Consider the following 23081-nt stretch of genomic DNA (forward strand, 5'->3'; position numbering starts at 1 on the left):
TTACTTCGCCCACAGTTACTCGCTGTTGTTCTGTGCAATCAGGCAAAACTTTTAAACGCCCTAACAAGCATCAAGGAGCAGAGTCGAGTGGATTGCAGCCATGTTGCAACAAGCCCTATGAGTGGGCGGTAGGTAGGGGGCTGTGGCCAAATGTGGGTGGAAGCGGGTTTCAAGAGGGGAGACGAATGGCGGGCGGAAGCATCGAATGCCGGCCAGGAAACACTAACGAAACAAAGGACTGCACAGGACGGAAGGGAGTGAAAGGAACATGTAGATGTCCTGGGTGTGGCTGCATACTTGCAACAGCACTGTGGCGTTCGAGTGGCGCCTCCTGGCGGAAGTTTGAAGAAACTGACACTTGAGACATAATTTTCAAGCCAAAGGTTGTGAAGGAAACGTTCGATGCTCGTTTGTTTGCCACTTTTACGGGCTCTTGTGCTGAGTGATATGGCTAAATGAAACAATGAGAAACAATTTCGAACTGAGCCGAACTACAAAAATATACTACACATCTTGTATATATAAAATGTATCTTTAGCCGACTCTAAATAAATATACCCTCAGTTCTGGTAAGAACAGAATCTGCTTCTAAGTAAATATAAGAGCATATACCAACAGTTACAAATTTTGAATGGAAAAGTTCCAACAAAATGATTGGCAGAATAACTAGATAATGTCGCTCCTTTTTAACTTTAGCAGGAATTATTTTTATCTTGGTCAGTGATAAAATATTTCTAGTGTTATCAGAAAGTAAGAGTGTCCAAGGCTTAGTTATTGATAGCGCTAAGTTTTTGCTCATTTAATGAATGGGCTGTGTTGGGACCCTGCTAATTGCATTTAAAAAGTTATTTACATTAAGACAAGATTAATTATTATTCTTCAGACTAAAGTCTTATAGGAATGATGAAAAGTGTAATTGCATTTCAGACTCTGGGAAATACAATTTTCTTCTTCGCCATTTCCTGATTTATTATATTTGTGTGAGGGAGCGCAAATATTTAAAATATTTTATATTTCTAAGAATTACATGCCAGTTTAGAGACCTTAAGGCAGACATGTTCTTATGAAAGTATTAACCCTTTGACGGGTTTAAAATTAAACTAATTCGGGTAATTCATTTTGTAGCTCGAAAAATAAAAATTTATTTAAGAGTCATAAAAAATCAGCTTAACAAATTTGATTAAAGAAAAGCAGTGATTTTCCAATCAAAAAATTAATATTTATGAATATTCAACTGAACATCTAGAGAAGTTATTGATGACCCATCCAATCTAGAACACCAAACAAATGTTACAAAGCAATTAAGTGCGTGCCCGCTCCTCCAAACTCTCGGAGCCAAACAGCTCACAAAACGCCAGTAAACAGGCTCGTTAAATAAACTATAAAAGATGCCAAATACAACACAAATCGAACTTAATTGAGCAGAGTCAAATGTCGCCTGAGTGCCAAAAGGCCCCGCGACCTGCAACCCGTAAAACGGCACGGAAAATGGAAAATGGCAATGGACGGATGGATGGATGGTTGGACGGACGACTGGAGGGCTTGAGGGAGGTGCAGATTGTTTCAGTAGAACGACAAGTGCACAAGTGCTCCACTTTGCCGCTGTCTGTCATTCCAAAGAGCGAAGAGTTCGCGTGATAAAAAAAAGTTGTCAATTTGTTTGCCGTTTGTCGTTGGCTGCGGTTTGTGGTTCCTGCCATCGCGCTGCCCCACTCCATACAGTTCACCCTCTGCTTCTGGATCCCAATTCATTCAATAATTTCATTTGCCCATTCATTGTTTTCAATTTTTTCTGGCCTGCCATCGTTTTGGTCCATATTCGCACAGTGATAATTTAATTAAGCTCGTTAGGGGGATCGAGGTGAAATAAGGGGTTCCCTTTTGAACTAATAATAATATTCATGTAGAAAGTCTATCTTAAATTATAAAAAAACTGGATTTTCTTTTATTTTAGAAAATAATACAAATTTTATATAATAATAATAAGCAAATATTTACTAAAAAGTGTTGGTTTTAAGTGTACATCTTTTATTATTTTTCTTATTCTTTTCCATTTTATTATTGCATGAATATTAAATTGTCCTTTTTTAATTTTGTTTTTGTCACGCCATTCGCTCGTAGAAAGTCAAATTGCCTTAACTCTTTGACACGGAAACGTGGAGGTAATTATCGCCGCCTTTTTCCCACATTGAATGGGTTGGAGGTGGGTGTTGTACAATTTCCCTGAAAATCAGGCTTTTCCCAGAAAACTTCATTCGTGATTGCCTCTTGGCAAAGGCTCAGAATCAGGATGTCAACACTTAATTGGCTGGCTGATGAGTTCAAGGTAAAACAAGAAAGGAAAGCTAATTTCGGGCGGAGCCGAAGTTGATATACCCTTGCAGAATACTCTGTAAATTATATTCTCCAAAATTATTCATATGATGCATTCTTAATACTCATAAAAAATCCCAACTTCCTAACTTGAAAAACACCAAAGTTATGGTATTTCCAATCGTTCAGTTATATGGCAGCTATAGAATATAGTCGACCGATCCTTATGAAATTTGGTAGGTCGGATTGATCGGCCGTTCCGACATATATACTGCGTGCAAAGGAAAGAAGGGTGTGTGCAAAGTTTCAATTCGATAGCTTTAAAACTGAGAGACTAGTTTGCGTAGGTGGGAGGTGATCCTGTTCAAGAATATATATACTTTATAGGGTCGGAGATGTCTCCTTCACTGCGTTGCACACTTTTGACCAAAATTATAATACCCTCTGCAAGGGTATAATGATAATAGCAAATAAAAGAATATTGCAGTTTTTTCTGCATTCTTATTTAATAAAATACGGTCCTCTTGTATGTAGTCAAAAAAATAGCACCGTGCATTCACTAGCTTTAATTGTTATAAGGGTTAATTTTGAAATTTTTTTTATAGTTCAGATAGAGACATGGAAGTGTAATACAAATTTACACAAACTGTTTTATTTTCATAGATTTTAATACTATACTGCGCCATTGAAGCACATTACTTTCTCAAAAACTTAACTTCTAGAGCAAAATTCAAATCTGATAAGAAAACTTTTTCGGTAATAACTAAAAAAAAACTAGAAGCTCAAATAAAATGATTCGGAATATGAAACCCCGTGATTTTACTAAGGGTACATGGGTAAACCGATTAGCTAAGCAAAGTTTAGCCTCTTTTGAGGAAAATATAACTAGTGGAAAGGTTAGATGTAGTGGAAATTAACGAAATATAATGTCCCATGTTGCGGGGTAATACTTTAAGAACCAGAAGTCTCCGATGCCGGCGCTGTTCTAGAGTACTGTCAAAACATAGAACATTAATGGCGGGTTTTTTTTTTTTTGTTTAATAAATTAGGATACGCCAAAAACTATGTATGCAATTTTTAATTATCAATACAAACTTTTTATTAGCATAAGACTTAAATATAATGACACAACACTTTTTATGCAAGCAGTGATATTATTTTGAACAACTAATACTGGAGTTTTATCGTATTAAAAAAAAAAAATACAAATGATTAATGTACAGAATTCTTCTGTAGGATTTCATAAGCTCATATATCAACAATAAAAAACAAACTTAATAAAATGAATTTATTTCATTGGTATTATATACATATATATAATTTTATATAAAATAAAAGTGAACTCTTCGGTGCTATTATTTTGAACGGGTATCATATTTTTTATCCTTATATTTTCTTGAACCAGAAATAGCAATTAGCCATGTACAAGCTCAGAATACTGATTAGCCCACCATAAATTAGCTATCTGTTGAGCACCTTAGGTAGTTCCCCATCTTAGAACGTACAATCCCATATGTAATGCAATTAATTCATTGCAGCCAAGCTGTACTGTACAATTAAGCATAAATAATTGCTGACATTCTGCCCGTTTGATGGCCAAGTCGGTTCTCTAATTGAGCCTCAATGGCTTTTTTTATGGGGCCGTTAATTGATTTACTCATAATCAATCTGCCCGTTGGGCAATCTCGATTTGCAGTTGCAGGTAGTTAGCCATAGAACCATTCAATCAAAGTTCCATCGACAGAATCCTATCAAACAAATCAATGCGATTGTTTTATCTAATGGATATTTCCCCCGATTTTCCGCTGTACCTTTATGTTGGCGTGGGCGGAGCGAGAGGAGGAAACAAGATCCTGCTGCTGCTGGCCAACTGTTTGTGCTAATGCGCTTTGGCTTGGCCCATAAACGTGGCAAAGTTCTAAAGCCGTCGACTTAATTGTGTGCGAGGAGGGTAGCATTCTCCATTTAAACTGCAAAGCCACTTTAAGTTGCTCAAAAAAAAAAGGAAAAAGAAAGGAAACTCGCGTGGGCGCACTCGTTGATTTGGGGGTTGTCCTTGTCTTGCGGCCACTCGCTGTTCTGCGCAGACTCGTTGTTTCGCTCTTGTCTCTCTGGGTTTTCCAGTGACCAAGGCGCAGGCGCGCTCTCTTTGTGGGAGCTTTCGCTGTGTGTACTGAGAAAGCTTGCCTCTTTGGGCGGCACCAAAAAAGAGAGGGAGCTCTTCCAGCACATCCAGGCACACAGTTCCGTTAGTTCAGTTGAATTCCGCCAGCTCTCCAGAAAACTCGCACGAAAGGGAGCTATAAAACCGTTAAATTGGAGTTCCTTAAACAATAAAAACGCTAAAAAAAAGTGTTAACTATATCATAATATCAAATAATTAAGTGTGTAAATTAAAGTGTTGTCAACAATTCAGTTTGGCCCATTATTTAGTGACTTTGCAAAAGTTCTTCCTCCCTTTCCTCTTTTTTTGGACAACGCATGAATCATTTAGCCTGCTGGAATACAAAAACAAATAGCTGCCAAGTGTACAAAAGAAAAGTTTTGTTTGTGCTTTTCTTATTTGGCTGAAACAACAAAAATTCGCCTCCTTGCGTCAGCATGTGCCCATTTTCCAGCTTTCTCACTCCCTCTCTCTTGTTTATGGCCACTTGTAAGACAGCGCGTGAATGAAAAAAAATTTTTAAGTGAAAAAGTTTTCAAGAATAGAGCTAATAATCAACAATATAATCATAAACATCAAATATTATAAATTAATATCTGTCCCATTGCTAACTTTATCGCAAAAAGAAAACACGAATTGTTGTCCTAAGTTATTGATTTTTTTTCCATATTTTTACGCATTTCGAAATTTGGTTAATGAAAAACACGCTCCTTAATTAAAGTTTTTCCATGGCTCGGAAAGCCCTCGCCTAGAGCTTTTCCACTCGCTACTCTCTCTTTTTCCTAGTTTCTAGTTCTCCTAGCCAAAGACAACAAAATTTCCCGCAATTTTCAGCGAGTAACGAATTTCCTTGCTCTTGGACATGCGAATTTTTCAGTTTACAATTGGACTCAACCGTTAGCGGTCAAAACGTGTATCCTTGAGAAGCCTTAGTGCGGATCATAACAAAATGCGCAGATAAAAACAAACTGAATTGTTGAGTGACATAATAATACTATTTTTCAGTGCTAAATAAACTTGTTTAAAGAAAATTAAAAGAAAAACCCTAGAGAAACACAAAAAGAAGTGAAAAGAAGTGCTCAAAAAACCTACAAAAAACCTAAAATTAAACTGAATTCTTGAGTAAAGTGACAAGATCCAATCCCTCGGATAACAGAGTTAGTTGAACCCCCGAATTTTTTGTCCCCGCACATTGTACACCTGGTTTTCTTCGCTGGCAACGTAGTCGGCCATTGAGTTGGCCGATACCAAACGACCTTCAAAACGTTTTGCGTCGAGGCAATACGCACCATGGGCTGCGCACAGTCTGCCGAGGAGCGAGCAGCAGCCGCCAGGAGTCGCCTCATCGAGCGCAATCTCAAGGAGGACGGCATTCAGGCGGCAAAGGACATCAAACTCCTGCTGCTGGGTGAGTTTTTGCGATGCTCAGGAAGGGCTCGCAAAATGAACAGGCAACATGAATATTTAATTCGCGGCGAGGCTAAAATTAGTGTAGCATACTTAGCGGCTGCCCTGGCGGCTCATTAAGGCCCCATGTCCTTAGAACGAGCTTCGGTTTTATTTGCTGTCAGGTGCAGCCTTGCCCTTTGACCGATGCTATTTGTGGTCACTGCTGGAAAGTTATATGTACTTAAACATGACACCCTAAGGTCCGTTTTCAACATATTTGTTTTCATACAAAAGTTTTGTGTTAAACTGAAAAAAATAGTTTGACTGGTTTCACTTTCTGGAAGCTTTTTACTAATAATAATAATAATTTTGTAACATGCTTTAAAAGTCTATTGCATTTTGATTTGGTTTTGATCGAGGGTTTCATTTTCACGATTCTAAAAATACACATTTTTGCAAGACTTACACAAATCGTCAAAAGTCAAACTCAAATAAAAAAAGTAAAAAGAATTTTAGTTATTTTAGACTTAAACAAAAATGAAACCAATTGAAATCTAATCTTTTAGAAAACAAAAAAAAATATTAAATATTTCATTCAAATCTTTAGGGTTTTCTGTGACTCCTTAGTTTAAGTAACAATTAAAAGTTTAACTAATTTGGTTATTGAAATTTTTGTCATCAGTAAAATCAATGTATTTCAGGTAAAAAAACTTATGTGAATCTTTTGACAAAACAATTAATTTTAAATCTTTATAAATATTTTGTTTTAGAGAAAATATTTTTTTTTGTCCTTCAAAAACTGACATGTTTTAAAACAGTAAAATATTTAAAGTAGAGCCAATCCAGAGTTTTATATTTGTACACCTCTAAATAAATCTTACAGAACTTGACAGTTTAATTATATCATCTAATCAATTACATGGCCCCTTAAATCGATTCCGTGACACAGGAACTGCAAGTTGAGCTTTCGTTTTCTTGGCACAGTTCCCTCTCGATTATTGCTTAGAGCCATTGTGAATTTGCCATAAATTTAATAATCACAATAATATTTTTTATGTATCAGACGGAAAGTTCAAGGTCAGTTGGTTGCGGGTGCATCGCCTGGAGGGTGTGTGTGCAAAAGTCGCGCAAATAGTGTGCGCATATGTAGAATAATATATAGCAGTTGATTGTAATTGCAATTGGATTCCGATTTGTGATAAGCGGGCATAATAAACATGTCCGATGGGAGACATTAACAAATGAAAAATAGTCAATGCATCGGCATAAATAACCTCTGCGAATATTTCTGTACAAAAAGAGGAAAAATATGCATAGTATATTTCAAATTGACCAAATTTGGGCTGTTAACCAAGGAAAATTGCATTTCGTTGTTTGCTCTGCTGGCCAAATGAGTAATTTCCATATTTTCATATACTTTTCAGTACTTCTCATCTCCGGCTGCATATTCAACCTACCGCCCCATTTCGCTGTTTACATTTCGTGTATTTCATTTAATTTCCTCTTTTGCTCGGACTGAGCTGAAAATGTTTGGCAGGGGGAGAAGATCTCGTTTTCTGACAGTTTTGCGTGTGTTTCAGAATAAAAATGTTCATTTTCAGGCAACACCCACTGCGTGTGTACTGGAAATGTTTATTTAAAAAAATTGTTCCTTTTTTCTGCCTTGCCGTGCGCATCCAAGAATTCATAATAATAATCAGAGCAACACGTACGTTCGCTCTATCTCTTTCTGTTGCCGAATCTTTTGTTTTCCTGCAATCGACGGAGGCATTAAATTTAAGCACTTTGCCTTCGATTTCCACACAAACAAAACATTAATCTCAGGTGCCTATTCAGTCCCCCGATTGCCTCTATAAACAAGGGATATTTCCCTGTTCGGTGCTCTTGAGTTTTTTAAATCTAAACATATTCCTCAATACTAGCTTTTTCTCACTGGGTGCAGGTTTTTTTTAAAATTATTTTATCATTTTGTAAAGATGAGTGGGCGTTTTCAAGTAGTGGACAACGAACTCTTTATTTTTTTGAATGGAATCATATAATGTAATTGGGTGTTTTCAGAAGTTGGATTACATTTTAGTATATATAGTTTTTTGGAAGGTAATTGAGCTTTAAACAAGAAAGGAAAGCTAACTTCGGGCGGAGCCGAAGTTGATATACCCTTGCAGAATATTATGTACATTATATTCTCCAAAATTATTCATATGATGCATTCTTAATACTCATAAAAAATCCCAACTTCCTAACTTTAAAAACACCAAAGTTATGGCATTTCCAATCGTTCAGTTAAATGGTAGCTATAGGATATAGTCGGCCGATCCTTATGAAATTTGGTAGGTCGGATTGATTAACCAAATATAAAACCCATAGAAAATCCCAGCTTCCTAACTTTACAAACACCAAAGTTATGGCATTTCCGATCAATCAGTTATATGGCAGCTATAGGATATAGTCGGCCGATCCTTATGAAATTTGGTAGGTCGGATTGATTGGCCAAATATAAAACCCATAGAAAATCTCAACTTCCTAACTTTACAAACACGAAAGTTATGGCATTTCCGATCAATCAGTTATATGGCAGCTATAGGATATAGTCGGCCGATCTCGGCCGTTCCGACTTATATACTGCGTGCAAAGGAAAGAAGGTGTGTGCAAAGTTTCAATTCGATAGCTTTAAAACTGAGAGACTAGTTTGCGTAGAAACAGACAGACGGACAGACGGACAGACAGACGGACAGACGGACAGACGGACAGACGGACATGGCTATATCAACTCAGGAGGTGATCCTGATCAAGAATATATATACTTTATAGGGTCGGAGATGTCTCCTTCACTGCGTTGCACACTTTTGACCAAAATTATAATACCCTCTGCAAGGGTATAAAAACAGTCATCAAATATATTAACTTGAAAGTATTTTAGTTTATAGACAATTTACCCTTATCTTTCTTTAAGCTTTGGTTATGTTATGTTCAACAACAAACTATTGAAAATGATTATATGTACTAAACGTTTTGTTAAAGATCTTAAAATATATCCAGTATGATTTGTTTGTATAACTTTTTTAAAGTTTTTCTTTAAGTCTCTATTAAAAAGATAATCATAAATTAATTGAAGACTTCATTATTATAAACTAGGAAAAGCTAGGTAAATTTATTAAATTAGTTAGAACAAATAAAACAAAAATATTAATTGCGGAATTAATTCCAACGATGCATAATAACTTCTAGTATTATCACAAAATGTGGAAATAAAATTATTTTGTACCCGTATAAACCAACAAATTGCATTTACTGAGAGCTTCTTAAAGTTGATTAAGCTGTGGCGAGCAGCAAAAATAACCGAATGCAATTACCATTTATCAAATTATGCCATTTTCCCAAGGACAGCTTAGCTAAGCAATTTTCCAGCCGAGCTCTTAGCTATCTCTATTATCTCGTTTATCACAAAACCCTCTTCAGCAGACACTCAATTAACAAATTGCATTCAATTGGATGGAAATTCCGCTAAAGTTGCAGCTTGCAAATCCTTCAAAGCGACAAAAAACGAATGAAAATAAGACGTAGGCGAGGAAAAGGAGTCCATATAGTCGCCAGATGACCAGGGCCAAACAATTAATCCTTTGTTTGCCATTTATAGTTGCCCCTCTTTGCGTTTTTCTCATTTCTTTTGGCCGACGGCATCTCGAGATGATACATTGACGACGATGATGATAATCACGATGTGGGTGGGTGGGTGTGTGCTCAAAGGCCATTAAGCCCTACTTGAGGAATACAAAGCACAGACATTTAGTGCTTAAGAACCAAACGCAGCATAAATATTTGCAACCCTCTAAGATCTTTTGTCGGCGCCGATAACCGCATAACCAGACGCATAAAAGCCCCGATACTCGTATTTCCACGCACCACTAACGCTTTGCCCTCCGCCCTTTTTCTTTTTTCTAGGTGCCGGTGAATCGGGCAAGAGCACAATAGTCAAACAGATGAAAATCATTCACGAGAGCGGCTTCACTGCGGAGGACTTTAAACAATATCGACCGGTTGTCTACAGCAACACAATACAATCATTAGTTGCAATATTGCGCGCGATGCCAAACCTAAGTATTCAGTACAGCAATAACGAGCGGGAGGTAAGCCCCAATGAGACCCCATTCAGTCGGTCCAGAGGCACTAACCCCGGTCTTTACTTCTACATTTTCCACCCATTTCCCCGCCCAGAGCGATGCCAAGATGGTGTTCGACGTGTGCCAGCGGATGCACGACACCGAGCCCTTCTCGGAGGAGCTGCTGGCCGCCATGAAACGCCTCTGGCAGGATGCCGGCGTCCAGGAGTGCTTCTCGCGCAGCAACGAATACCAACTGAACGATTCCGCTAAATAGTGAGTACAAAAATTCATATACACAAATATTTTGCCACGTACAATGGGGTGTGAAGTGATGCGGGCAGATGGTGGGGCAAATTATTTTAAATGGTGTATTTTTAATCAGTTGGCAAACACGTAGGCGGAAAAAACCAAACCGGTGGATGTTATTTTAAATAGTTTATTTAAAGAGTGCAAACTTTTAAATTGAGAAAGGTATAGAGCTAAATTTAATAATTTTAGCACAGAAAAATAACTTTACAAATCAAAACTAGGACCAATGCAAGATAACAAAGTAATAAAACCATTGTAAGAATTCTTGAAATCAAGGAAAATCCGAGACTCTTTTATAAATATTTCCTGGCTAAATTTAACTTTGCCATATCACGTTTTGTCTTTTCTATAAATATATTTTAAGCTACATCATTATGACGGTTGAATACGTGATTTTTCGCCCTTTTAATTAAACTTGTAATTTAATATGTCTGCTTTCTCTTTATAACAATCTAAAAATAAAATTGATTGTGCAGTTTTGTCGGTAATTTAATATTCCGTTTGACATTCTTAACATTATTTAATGGTGCATTCTCAGCATAATGCTGCAAGACCTTAAGAAATGTCTTTAAAGTATAGACCGAAATAAAATTACTTGCAGGTTTAACCACACACCAAATCGTTACACGAATAAAACTAATGATACACTTAATAAAAATCAATTAATCATGAGCATAGATTGGCGTTTGCTTGACCTTAGCCATCACACTTTGTCCTAAGCCCACTCGCCTTTTGATTAATGATAATGCCAAGACAAACAGAAACTACATTTTTATTGCATACTTTTTCGACGCTTTATTAGGTACAATTATTCTTCGAAAAAAAACTACAACTAAATATGGGGGATTATAATGGGTTCTATATACACATGTATCCACATAAATACACAACGTTTGTTCAGTTACACGCACCCACATAAATACGCTCGTAGCTATATGTGCTGAAATGGTCGGACTGTGTTATTTACATTTGCTTAATTAAAAAGAAACATCGCAGCAGCAGAAGCAGCTGGGCTTTGACTATAAATATCACACATCCGCCGTGTGTCACTGCAGCTTTGAGGCTGGGCTCAGTGCAGAGCTCTCAGGGCCTCCAGTTCCCTTCGGTGGAGACTGCTCACTCGTCCCTCAGCGTTAGCTTAAAATTTAGAGGCGACTGCGGGATGTAGGTGGAGTTCACTCGGTACACAAACTCCCCAGAATTGTACGAGACCTTGTATTTGCGGAAGATCTGTTCCGAGAATTAACATGGCAAATTAAAGCGAGCCAGCGGAGATAGAAAGGTGCAAAAAAACCCACCTTGGCCAGCAGAGTGTGCAACTCGATTTCGGCAAAACGTCGACCCACGCACATGCGACGTCCAAAGCCAAAGGGCAAACTCACAAACGGGTGAATTTTCTGGCTGGCATGAGGGCAGCCAGCTGAAAGGAATGGCAATTTTGTTAGAGCACTGAAAAAATGTTTTGTTTAAGCCGTTTGGGAATTTTAAACATTTTTAGTTAAAAAAAACAGATATCTACCTCGATTTTTATTTATTTTGTTAACCAATTTTTACTTTGTTGTAAGAGTAAGCATAACACCACTCTTGTTTCTAAAAAGAAGTTTGAAAAGAACACATAAAAGAAGAACATTTTTTTTTAAATTTTAAATTATTACTTAGGATTTATCGCTAAGATTTTCTAACTCTTTCTCCCTTGAACGGAATTTTCCCTTTTTGACATTATGTATTACACTCAGCCTCAAGTAATAGTTCGCAATGTTTTTTACGAACAAAATGCCTGGCATTTTATAGTAGTTGACTTAAGCCACTTGCCACTTTTACTAGCCAACTCACCTGCATCTGCCGCTGACTGTTTCAGCCAACGTTCCGGCAAAAAACGCTTGGGTTCTGGGAAATATGCGGGATCGTTTGAAACAACCAAATGGGGGAAAATAACGTGGGTCTGAAATGAGGAAAAAACGAATGTGAGGTGGCATTTCAATTGGTCACCCTTTTCGGGAAACTTACGCCCTTGGGCACATGGTAACCATTGATGACAGCATCCGACTGAAGACTTCGACCATTAGCAATTACCACGGGTCGCATACTATATTAGCAAAATGACAATCTATTAAAAACGGGCTGTGACCCAATCAAATAGAGTGCCCCCATACCGTAGAGTTTCCTTCACACAGGCTCGCAGGTAAGGCATCTGCTCCAGGACATTCTGGTTGATCTCAGCTTCGCGACTGGGAAACACCTTTTGCAGCTCATCGAAGAGTCGCTGCTGCTTGTCTGGGTTTTTGGCCAGCTGATAAATTGTGGATGAAGCGGCCACCGAGGTCTTTAGGATAAGGGATATATAACTTTAATCTTTTATATTGCAATAAAGGGTTTTAATAGAGCTCACCGTATCCACTCCCACCAGAAACAAATCGAGTGCTAAAATGGCAGCCAGTTTTCGATTGCCCGTCTTTCGCACAATTCTCTCTACAATGGATATATCAGCCTCCGATTTAGACAAACCCCTAGCCTCATCGGCATCGGCCTTGTCCATGGTCTTGCCAATGTTTTTCATGCAAATTCTAGGGGGAAATCATTTCGTTGAGTGATAATATGGCCAATTTTGTATGTGCTGTTAATTGACTCACGCTGTGAACTGATCCAAAGCCTTGACGAAGCTGCGATACGCCTTAGTGGGATATACTCGCCACAGGGGCATTCGCAGCTCCAATTCCGGAACCGCCCAGAAAAACGTGTTGATGGCCTCGATGATCTGTTGGGCCTCCTCACTGCCTTCGGGCGACAAACAGCCCAACCTTGTATCCAGGGAAACGCGACCCACAGCTGAAAATGGTTTTAACGATTAAAACAAGGATTTACAAACACAAATATAATTAAATTTGTATGGTTTCTGTTGAACACAGCAGATGTAGGACCAGAAAAGTATAACATTATAACAAAACTCAGCTTGTTCTATACTATGAGAAGCATGTTTGTCGGCAACTAAAACGGCCAATTAAAAAGTTCACTGTTAAAGCTGGCTATTCATACAATCTAACAAATGTTGACAACAAAGTTTAGATTTAATTAGGGAACATTTCAATTCTATACGTTCATACAGATTCTCATTGCATGGCAAACATATTTTATGCATACAATTATTTGTGCAAGTGGAAATTTCTTTAAAACGCAACATCGTGTTGTATTACAAAAACTTAATAGATTGCGAGAGTTTATGCCAATTACTTTAATTAGTTATATCTGTCAAAAGGATATTCATTTCTAGTCCTTGGCTGTCCAAAGTGTCCTGAAGTCATTATTTCCTAATTACCATTGCAATATTTCAATAAATATTGCCAGCAATGTGTCAAAATCGCATAAGTAAAATGAAATTGCAACAACTCACATTCCAAGGCCCATTTGTAGAGCTCGTGGAGGAAATTGGCAGGCAGCTCGTCCTTTTCGTCGCGCATCAGCTCAATACTGCAGATAGATATAGAGTATATGTAGATTGCATAACAGCCTGTCTGCTCGGATGCTTGGGCTCTGACTTACCGGCCCATAAACTCGCTGGCAATGTCATTTAGCGGCGGAATGTACTTCTTGGCCGTCTGCGGCTGCAGCAGGATGTGCTGCACCTCCTGCCTGAAGGCCTCCCACTTGGGTCCGTGCCTGGAAAAGGGTGAAAAGGGGTTGGATGGTTGGATGTGCACTCCGAATGCCCGCCATAATATCCGTTATATAAGCACATTACTTACACGCCAATTAGGCCGGCCACATCGCCAAAGAAATCGCGTCGCAGGTCGCCCTTGTAATGGCGCAGTGAGGGCATCGACGGTCTGGGTTTAACAGCAAATAAAGAGTCGTTTTAAAAAAATTGAAAAGAGTGCACAGAAAAAATAACCATGAGTATGTTGTTATTTTGTTAGCAATGAAGCCTTTCGCTTTAGTGGAAAAAAAACACTTTAAAGAATTTGCCCTCCTGATGTTATTAATATATAAATTAATAGAATAAAAAACTAAGATTATATTTTTATTAAATTCCATAAATAAACATAGTATAAACATTCGTATTGTAAAAATATTTATACATTAAAAATGTTAAACAATGTTTAAACCATATTGTCATTCCCTATATCCATATCCATATTTATCACTTATTTTATTTTTGTCAACATTTTGTCTCTTATAAAATCTGAGTTGCAGATGGTACAAATTCTATCTATTTTCATGCGAAAAAACCTTCATATAATTACCAATTTGGGTACAGTTTTTGCCGATATACTTGTGGCGTGTCAGTGTATAAACTGGCTAAAACCCCGCCCCCGTAGGCCACCCAACCGCCCCTTTTGAGGTCGCTTGCCCTTGCGTGCAGACAGACCGGCGACGACAACATCAAACACAAATTCGTACAGAAACCCACACAAATGAAGCGGTTTATGTCCTGCTCCCTGTTCCTAGACCCCTTCATGTATACCAACTCCTATTTGCATTATATTTGTCTACTCGCATGTCACAGAACAAATAAGAGAAGCGTATTTATTGGCTTTTGTTTTATGCACCACCCTGGCCAACAACTTAGGCAGCCATTTGGCGCGTTTGACTTGACTGTTGTTGTTCGGTTCTTACTGACAATGCGTTGTCCTAGGCAACAAAATGCTCAATTAAATGAGAGATTTAAGTGTAAGTATGTAAATTTGACAGTTTTAAAACGTCAAGGAAACTCAACCCTGGATGTCTATGGAATAAGTATATTTTCCATCGAATTATGTAAATTTTTGTACTACCAGTTGGGAAGAACGTAATAGTTAAAAATAGGCAAACAAGAATGAAGTCATGGCAGTTAAACACAAAATATAAAGAAGAATACATTATGGATTTTACTTTCGAAAGCTTTGTTTGAATATAAAATTATTTAATATATATAATATTAAAATATATTTAGAGATTAAATTTTCCAAAATCTAAAATTGGTAGCATTTCTTATTTTATCATACAAGTTTCTTAAGACTAACACCAAAAAGAAATAGAGAAAAGCCAAACAATTAAATGTAGTATATATAGACCTATATGTGTATTTTGCTTATCTGAAAATTTCACACTCAATCTAGAGTGACGTCTTTGGCATACTAATCACTTAGCCGGGAACCCCAAGAAACTATCTGTGGACAATTCCGTAACAAGTTGACCCCAAGAAAGTCACGATCGGAACTCTGGCCTGAAACCACTGGCATACCTTTTCCGAGTTAGATATTCCCACACACGAAATGGCATTTCTCTACGAATTTTATGGACCTCGTAAAAAGTCACTAAAGCCGACGCCTCTGGCACATACGTTTGTACACATCTCTTGGCCAAATATGTTCATCAATCAGTCGGTCAGTCGGTCAGTCAGTCAGTCGGGGAATCAGTTGGTGAGCAGTAGTTAGCTTCACACTTCTGCGCCGGCAGATGGTTCATTCATCAATCTGTCTGCCGGCCAACGAGCCAACATTACGCTGATGTTGTCTCATGTCCAATCTATTAGCGATTCTTTTCAGTCATTTTAATGATGACTTGCTAAATGTGCTCGCCATTCGCAAACAAAAGAGTGTTTGGCTTTTGCGGCGTCTGCGATTCGCTATCGATCCGTGTTGTTGTCTATTAACTACATAAACTATTGGATACAAAAACGTAACTTGTTAAATTTGGTTCATGGCCACGGCTGTGCTCTTAGATATGTCCGAATGATAGGGAAAGGCGGAGAAAAGAAAGCTTATAAAAGTTATGGACACGTTAGCGATCTGTGTGACTTTCGTTTTGTTTGTTTTTTCCTTCATCATTTCGGCCAGTTTTATTTATTTCTATGATGCAAAAAACGCTTGTCGGACTCTGTGAATAGTTTGTTTTGTTTGCTTTTATTTCGGCTGGATCTCGGGTTGCTAGGCCTACGAACCGCAAAGCCGAATAAGAAGTGAAAGTTTCAGCTAATTTCAATTTAAAAGTTTATTTTTATCACGCGCCAAATTTTTAATCTTGGTGACATATTTTTCTGTATTTTTATCTCAAATTATTGATTATTTAATATGAATTTTACAAACCCCATGTTTTCTTTATTTTAATGAATACGAAAAAGTTACCTCTGGTGTAAAAAATTTCTTTTTCTGAGAATTAATATTTTAAAAAATTTCACAAAAATATAAAATATCAATTTAGACTCAAATAAAATGTATTTTGTATTTAAATTAAATACTTATTTTAATAGTTTATTTTAATCAAAAACGAAATAGTTAGTTTAATTGTATAGAATTTATTTTTCTGGAATTAAATATTTCAAAAAATAATACCAAATGTCCTTTTTGACTCTAATAATATTTATCTTGTATTTCAATTAAATACCTTTTTAATATATATTATCTACTTATATAAAACTAATTCAAAAGAAAGTTCCAAGATTATTTATTTGCATTCCTATTTCCTAATTGGAAATCAGGGATAATGGAATTTTCGCATGGCACACGCAAATGTGTCGCATGAACTAATTTCATCACTGCTCTTTTTTGTACCTGTCGCATCGATTCCAATCTGTCATAACATTTTCACACATTCTCTTTAATCCGCATTCCCCGGTGCAATCGCCAATTTCTTCCTTCGTTAGTTAATAATTTAATTACAGGCTGCATTCATTCAATATGCGCATAAATAAACAGGAATTGTATTTGCATTGGCGTGGGAAGAAGAGGCGGTGGTGGGGAGGTGGTTGAAATCGCCCATGCATGACTGACTTGCTGCGGATATATGTATATGCTATATGTGCGTGGGCCTTTGCATGTAAACGGGGGATTATGGCAATTCAGACCAAGTGCAGCCATGCAGGACATAACTATAAGCTTGGGCTAACAACATATTTAATGACTTTAATGCTTAAACCTTCAAATGGAGAAACAAAATAAGCCAAAGTTTAGTTTCAGTTAGTTGAGAATGTCATGTTTTTGCAAATTGTTTAGCTTGTGTTTAGGTTACATTTCTGTTAAATCGAGAATCAAGGTCATAGTTTTAATAGCTATTTTATTTTTGTATTTCCAAAAAAAATATGTTCTAACAACCAGACATCTGTTATTAAGTAAGATTTTATTTTTAGTACATGTGAATTTCGGATGATATAACTGACTCCTTGCTCATTTTTTCTAACGATTCTTAAACATGCAAAAGATTATCAATCATACTGAACAGACATGTCACACGAGTCGTATACGCAATTTCGCAGTGTATCTTCGAGGGATGGCAAGAATTGATTTATCACTCACCGGTGTGGCATTGCCTCCTCCTTCTTGAATATGTTACGAATCTCGTCTCCATCGAAGACAAACAGCAGGTCCGGGTGACCAATCAGACCACCCACTTTGGCCATCTTCCCATAGTTCACGTGCAGCTCATTCATAACCTTGTCCAAGTCACTAATTTTGTATGTTCCTGCCAGTGACAAGCGTTTATTAGTTATCCTTGTCGGAATTTCCTGGAAGCGGAGTGAGCACTCACCAATTAGAGGAGCAAAGCGCCAGGAGTTGCCAATTAGTGGTAAGGGATATGGACCCGGCACTTCCGAGTAGGGACGCACTGCAGCCGTAGGAAAAGTGACGGCTTCTGCCGGTAATGCGGTTGTTGTTGCCTTAGTTGTAGCTGCTGCTGCCACGGCTTGTTGGCTGTCAATTAGTGGTAATTGAACACAGGGAAAAAACAAGAAAATATGATTTATTTGTACTTTAAAAAAACCTTCTATACTTATTTAACTATTTTCATATATTATGTGGCCTTACAATACATTTTTCTTGTTATACAGTTTATTAGCTTATTTTTATTTGCTTAAGGCAGACAGTATTGGATTTTATTGATATTTTGATATTACGCTGAGTTGCAAAATTAAGAATGGAAGAGTTAAAAGATGGGATCAAAAATAATCACATTTTCTTAAAATGATTACTGCGATATTTATTTATAAACGTCTCTAGAAGAGACCACAAAAATAATAATCAAAGTAAAATCAAATACTAATTAATAAAGACGTCTAACGAAGATAGTTTACAAGTTTAGTTTAGTTTAGAGTCTAAGCAGTTTTGATAAACCGAACTTTTCACGAAATTGGACTCGTATTTTTCTGTGTATAAATTCAAAGAATTGGTGTGGGGAAATCACTAACCTGACATTTAATTTCTTCAGATTTGCCGACTCTCCCGGCCGCAGTCGCTGCATTGCAATTGATTTTTCAATTTCCGTCGCCACGCCCACTCCGCTGCTGGGTGGCGACACCGCACCACCGCCCCCAGAATGCGGCAGTATGGAGGTGCTGGAAGTGGAGCGTCTCATCAGCGCAATGGAGGTTTTGCGTAAGCCCGACATCTTGAGCTCGGTCCTTTGGGGAAAAGTATTATGTAAAAAGTTTAGCAAGTTGAGCAATCTGCTGCCAGCAACTAAATTGTGTATTTATGCTTATTTTCGAAGTGTTTCTTCCTGGCGGCAAAACTTTTGATGCATATCCAAGTAGGTTTTGCCGGGGAAAATCAATCAATAAGAAATAAAGGCCACTCGGGTTTATTATTCGAACGACTCCCCAGAGAATTCGTAGAGACTAGCGCTGAAAAGTGTTTGGTTGGCGAGCAAATATTATGGCACACTCGCATATCCATATTCATTTTAACTTTCAGCGATGACAGCACTTAGTTCGAGTTAGTTGCAAAACAAAGCCAAGCAAACAATCGACGATTGTCCCTTGTCCTCGGCTCTCAGGGGAGCACTTCAGAGACACAGGGGTCGGGTGGCAGGGGCATTCCCATTTGCCGACAGCTCGGTGCGTTCCATTTTATGCTTGCTGCCAATAATCAAGTCGGAGTTAGCTAGCGTTAAATTGAGCACAACTACGAGCACTCGTAAAATGTGAATTCAAACAAAGAAAACACAAATTGAAGAGTTATTGAAGTAGCGCAACTGAGGGCCAAGCCAGCCCTGGCCAATTCTTGTTTGTTGTGCACAAAGTGAAGTCTCGTGTAAGCGAAGGCTTTGAAAGGAAGCAAAAGCAATTCGACATTACTTGATAAAGGTTTTAAAAGTTCTGGATATGGGTAAACAACTTTTGTCTGAGTTGTAGAAACTTCTAGAGAAACTTACAATTCGTTTACTACGCAAACTAAAAGTTGGTTAGTTTTCAATCGTTTTAAAAATTTAAGATTGTTTGATTTAATAAAGTGGGTTTTTCCCTAGACATAATTTACAATGTTGCTGGGATTTGGTGCCTTGTCATAGCAAATGTTTGTATTTTTAATAAATATAAAAATATAAGCTAAGCTATTAAAGAGCAAAACTATTTATTTTTCAAGGTAAAGTTAATAAATAGTTAGCATTTATTTATAAATTCGTTTGTGCCAAGAATTTCAATGCATTGCCAAACAAGAAACACATTTCTCAAACTCGAAACTGCCAAAAAGTCAAAGCTTGATTGGGCTAACCTTTTTTGTTGACTATGGTATGGCTCTATTTTTCCTTCACTTCTCTCGCAGTATACAAAATTCTGTTCTCTACCCCAAAAAAACCCCAAACTTGCCCACACTCACGCATTTAATATGAGCATTCCTTCCCCGCAGGCAGAAAAACTGGCAACGAGGCAAGATTGCTCATACGCCGCGTATGCCATCGAACAATGGTGACAGTGGCACTTTTGTGGAGCAGCTGCCCGACTTCTAGTGCGCCTGCTCCCCAAAGGCAATATAATTTAAATGCCGAAAATGTGATGGAACAGAAATCTGCGCACCCAAATCCCTTTCTGGCCTTTATTTCTTATGTACACTCGCGTGCACAATGGCAGCTGAGCGGCTTATCCTTGCCCTTGTCGCACAAGCGGCGACCTTGAGCTCTCGAGCGGTAGCAACAACAACTATCTCGGAACGTCAGCGCGGTTTTATCGCCCAGGCGGTTATAATGAACTTGAGTGATAATCCTAGCGCCTGCGAGTAATGTAGAAGAAATGTCAAGCAGCCACTTGTCGTTGACTTTTATGGCCATTGTTCCGAAATAGAGGCAGTGGGAGCAGCTGTCTGTTTCCCTCGTTGCCGCATTTTCCTTACACACGAATGAATGCGAAATTGAAAGGCATTCTATTAGCATTCAGCTGCTAAATGAGCAAAGGTGGTTGAAAATCCCGACCGATTATGTCACTCTGGCAGCTTGGCAAATCTTTGGCCTATTGGTTTTTGACTTGCCCTTCGAGAGGTGTGGCCAAAAACCATATTCAAATTTGCTTTCACGGTGCCAGTTGCTTGAGTTTCGAAGTGCAACTAGTTTAGCTAGCTTGTCTAATTTATCTGGAAAAATGCACCATGAAAACGCTCTTACACAATTTTAAATTGTCTATCACGCAGTTAAATGCTTTTTCCTTTAACAACTCTTATTTGCTGAATATTTTTCACTTTCCAATTGTTTATCTATCTCTATTTTTCAATATCAAGTTTTAAATCTATCTCATGACATTTTAACACAGCAATTTATAAGTTTATTTCAGTATCAATATCACAAATTTACACAAATTAAAAACAAAAGACTATAATTTTCATCTCACTTTTAAACACTTTTGTATCCTTTCGAGATTTTTTTTGACGCCACCTGACTCTAAAAGACTCTTATTAAATACCTGTTTTTCTTTTTTCCCCAATACTTTTTCAATATAATTAAATTGGCCTTTCACGCTAACAGTTGATTTCTTTGACAGACAAGTTGACTGAATACTTTTCAAAGTGCAACTAGTTTACCTGACACGCCCAAATTGAATCTGGAAAACACTGCTCGGAAAAACTCACTTGAACGTTTGATTTTATTATTTCGCCGATTCGGTTTTCTCGGCCTGCTATGCCAGTTGGTTGGGTTTGAGATTGAGTTTCAATCAACTTGTTGCCGATTTAGTTTTAGTTTTAATTTATTTGCGGTCTTGGTTTTCCAAAGCTTTTCAAGCCGCCGTTTGTGCACAATTAAAAACAGCTTTGGATGCCTTTTGTTGTGTGGATTTCTATTGTTGTATTTGCCAATTTCCCACTCGCTCACAGGCACTCGAAAAGGCGGGGAGATTCGCCAGGTCTATTGTCACGCAACGCGAAGCAGTCGTAGGTTTATGTGTGGTGCACCGAGTCCCAAACCAAAACTTAAAACTTAAAGCCAAATCCAAAACCGAAACCGAAACCGAGAGCTATGGAGCTATGGATGGAGCTCCCGAGTCTTGAGTTGTTGCCTCGTAGACCAACCGCGACGCACTAAACGCGATCGCCGGGCTTCTTAGTCTACTTATACGCCTTACACTATAGGCTGGCTCCAACTGCTGATCGGCAAACTCGGCTTTTGGCGCGCTTCTGTTGGTTTTGTCACTTAAGGTATTTCTGCTAATTGCTGCTACCTGCTGCTGCTAACTTTATCACTCTTTCTAGCCCAGAAACTAGTGGGTTTCTGTTATAAATAACGTAGTTTTCCAAACGAAATTGAAAGTGCCTAATAATCCTAATCAAAAAGCAAAAGTTTGTGTTAATATATAACGGTCTACTCCCTTGATTGACATTAATGAGGGGCTTGACGAGGTTCGAATGTGCTTCCAGGTTTGAGGGTTATGTAAAATAAACAAATTATTGTAAAACGCTGCTGAGACTAACGACCCATTTGCTTGGCTAAATTGCACGCAAATCGCTTAATTGAAAAGGCCATAAAAGCTGGTAAAACAATAGTCAGATGAAGCCAGCAAATAAATTTCGCATGATGGCTTAACTGATGTCGGATACGGTGCAAATGGGAAAATGGAGTTGGGCTGCCAATAGCATAGATGAGATTTGCATTTGGAAGATTTTTATAAAAATTACATTTTTTAATAAAGTCATTAAATGTATATAAGAAAAGTATTATTTTAATAACCAAATCGCTAGTCTATCATCAGCAAATTCTACGATTCCAATCTTCAATTAAATCAAAAACAATTTTACTATATTTAGCTAATTTTCGCTCGCGTTAGTTATTATAAAGTTTACGATCTACTTTCAAGAAACCACAACTTAGCCACTTGCCACACATTGCAACACATTTTCCGGGCTTACAAATTACAGCTGCATGTGTGGCTGCGGTTTTGGATCAGTAAACAGAAAAGAAAACTTTTATGATGGACATGTTAAATAAGATCTCCGCCTGCCAAGTGCTAACCAAGCGGTTGCCCAATCGACAAACCTATCGGATCCGTTTGCAGGCGGCCAATTAACATTTGCCCAAGAAATTGTAACAAATATCGGGCATTAGCTTTGATTATGCAGTTTACCCCACCGCTAAACTTTTCCGCATGAAAGGTGGTGGCTGCGGTTGTGCCAGGCGAGCATGACTGGGCCAATTTCCTTGGGCGACTGCAAAGGGGAGTCGCCAGCTGGGTCCAGGCCCTCTTTTCAAGCATTGCCAACTTTGGCCAACTTGTTGGGCAATTGTGCGTGTAATTTAGGCGAAAGCCAGTTGACCAATGAATCAGATTTCAGCGCAAGAGCAAGTCAACCGAAGTTTGATGCGATAACCAGCGCAGATTCCTCGCCCAGCCTCAAAACTATTTACGACCTGTCTGAACCCGGGCACAAATAAAATTAGCTGACCACCAAGTCGGGGGCCTCAGCCCTTTATTTTTAAAGGCATTGCGTGCTGGACGTTAATTACGGCCCAAAAACACACATCCGAACTGGCCACTGGACACACTGGCCCCTCTTCGATGACCTACTTGTTGACGCTCTTACTCCCAAGCACGCAGACTCTGTATCTTTATCTGTATCTGACAGATGCTTTCGGTT

At 38.1% G+C, this 23081-nt stretch overlaps 2 protein-coding genes across 4 annotated transcripts in view; one reads left to right on the plus strand and one right to left on the minus strand.

Moving 5' to 3' along the window:
• LOC108050180 (G protein alpha o subunit) overlaps positions 1–23081 on the plus strand; it is a 32433-nt gene that overhangs the window by 5640 nt on the left and 3712 nt on the right. The window contains exons 1-4 of one of the 2 annotated variants that reach the window (XM_017131735.2): positions 4563–4697; positions 5483–5885; positions 9809–9993; positions 10082–10242. In XM_017131735.2, the coding sequence (XP_016987224.1) occupies positions 5768–5885; positions 9809–9993; positions 10082–10242 (464 nt within the window). In that variant the 5' untranslated portion in view covers positions 4563–4697; positions 5483–5767. Of the gene's footprint in view, positions 1–4562; positions 4698–5482; positions 5886–9808; positions 9994–10081; positions 10243–23081 lie in introns of those variants that run through there. The other variant, XM_017131733.2, reaches the window with a different exon arrangement.
• Positions 11054–21533, minus strand: LOC108050179 (probable cytochrome P450 49a1). 2 transcript variants are annotated; one of them, XM_017131729.2, is made up of 14 exons: positions 21084–21533; positions 18437–18649; positions 17779–17942; positions 17547–17712; positions 14019–14099; positions 13816–13932; positions 13667–13743; positions 12909–13104; positions 12668–12842; positions 12432–12601; positions 12286–12364; positions 12112–12220; positions 11577–11698; positions 11054–11508 (listed from the first exon to the last, which is right to left on the minus strand). In XM_017131729.2, exons 2-14 carry the CDS (start codon positions 18634–18636, stop codon positions 11395–11397), a joined length of 1770 nt encoding a protein of 589 aa, XP_016987218.1. In that variant the 5' UTR covers positions 18637–18649; positions 21084–21533; the 3' UTR covers positions 11054–11394. The 2 variants fall into 2 exon arrangements, with proteins under 2 accessions (XP_016987218.1, XP_016987221.1); XM_017131732.2 differs by lacking the exons at positions 11054–11508; positions 11577–11698 and adding an exon at positions 11798–11868.

This window comes from Drosophila rhopaloa, unplaced genomic scaffold (genome assembly GCF_018152115.1).
Source record: "Drosophila rhopaloa isolate 14029-0021.01 unplaced genomic scaffold, ASM1815211v1 contig_187, whole genome shotgun sequence".
Lineage (NCBI taxonomy): Eukaryota > Metazoa > Arthropoda > Insecta > Diptera > Drosophilidae > Drosophila > Drosophila rhopaloa.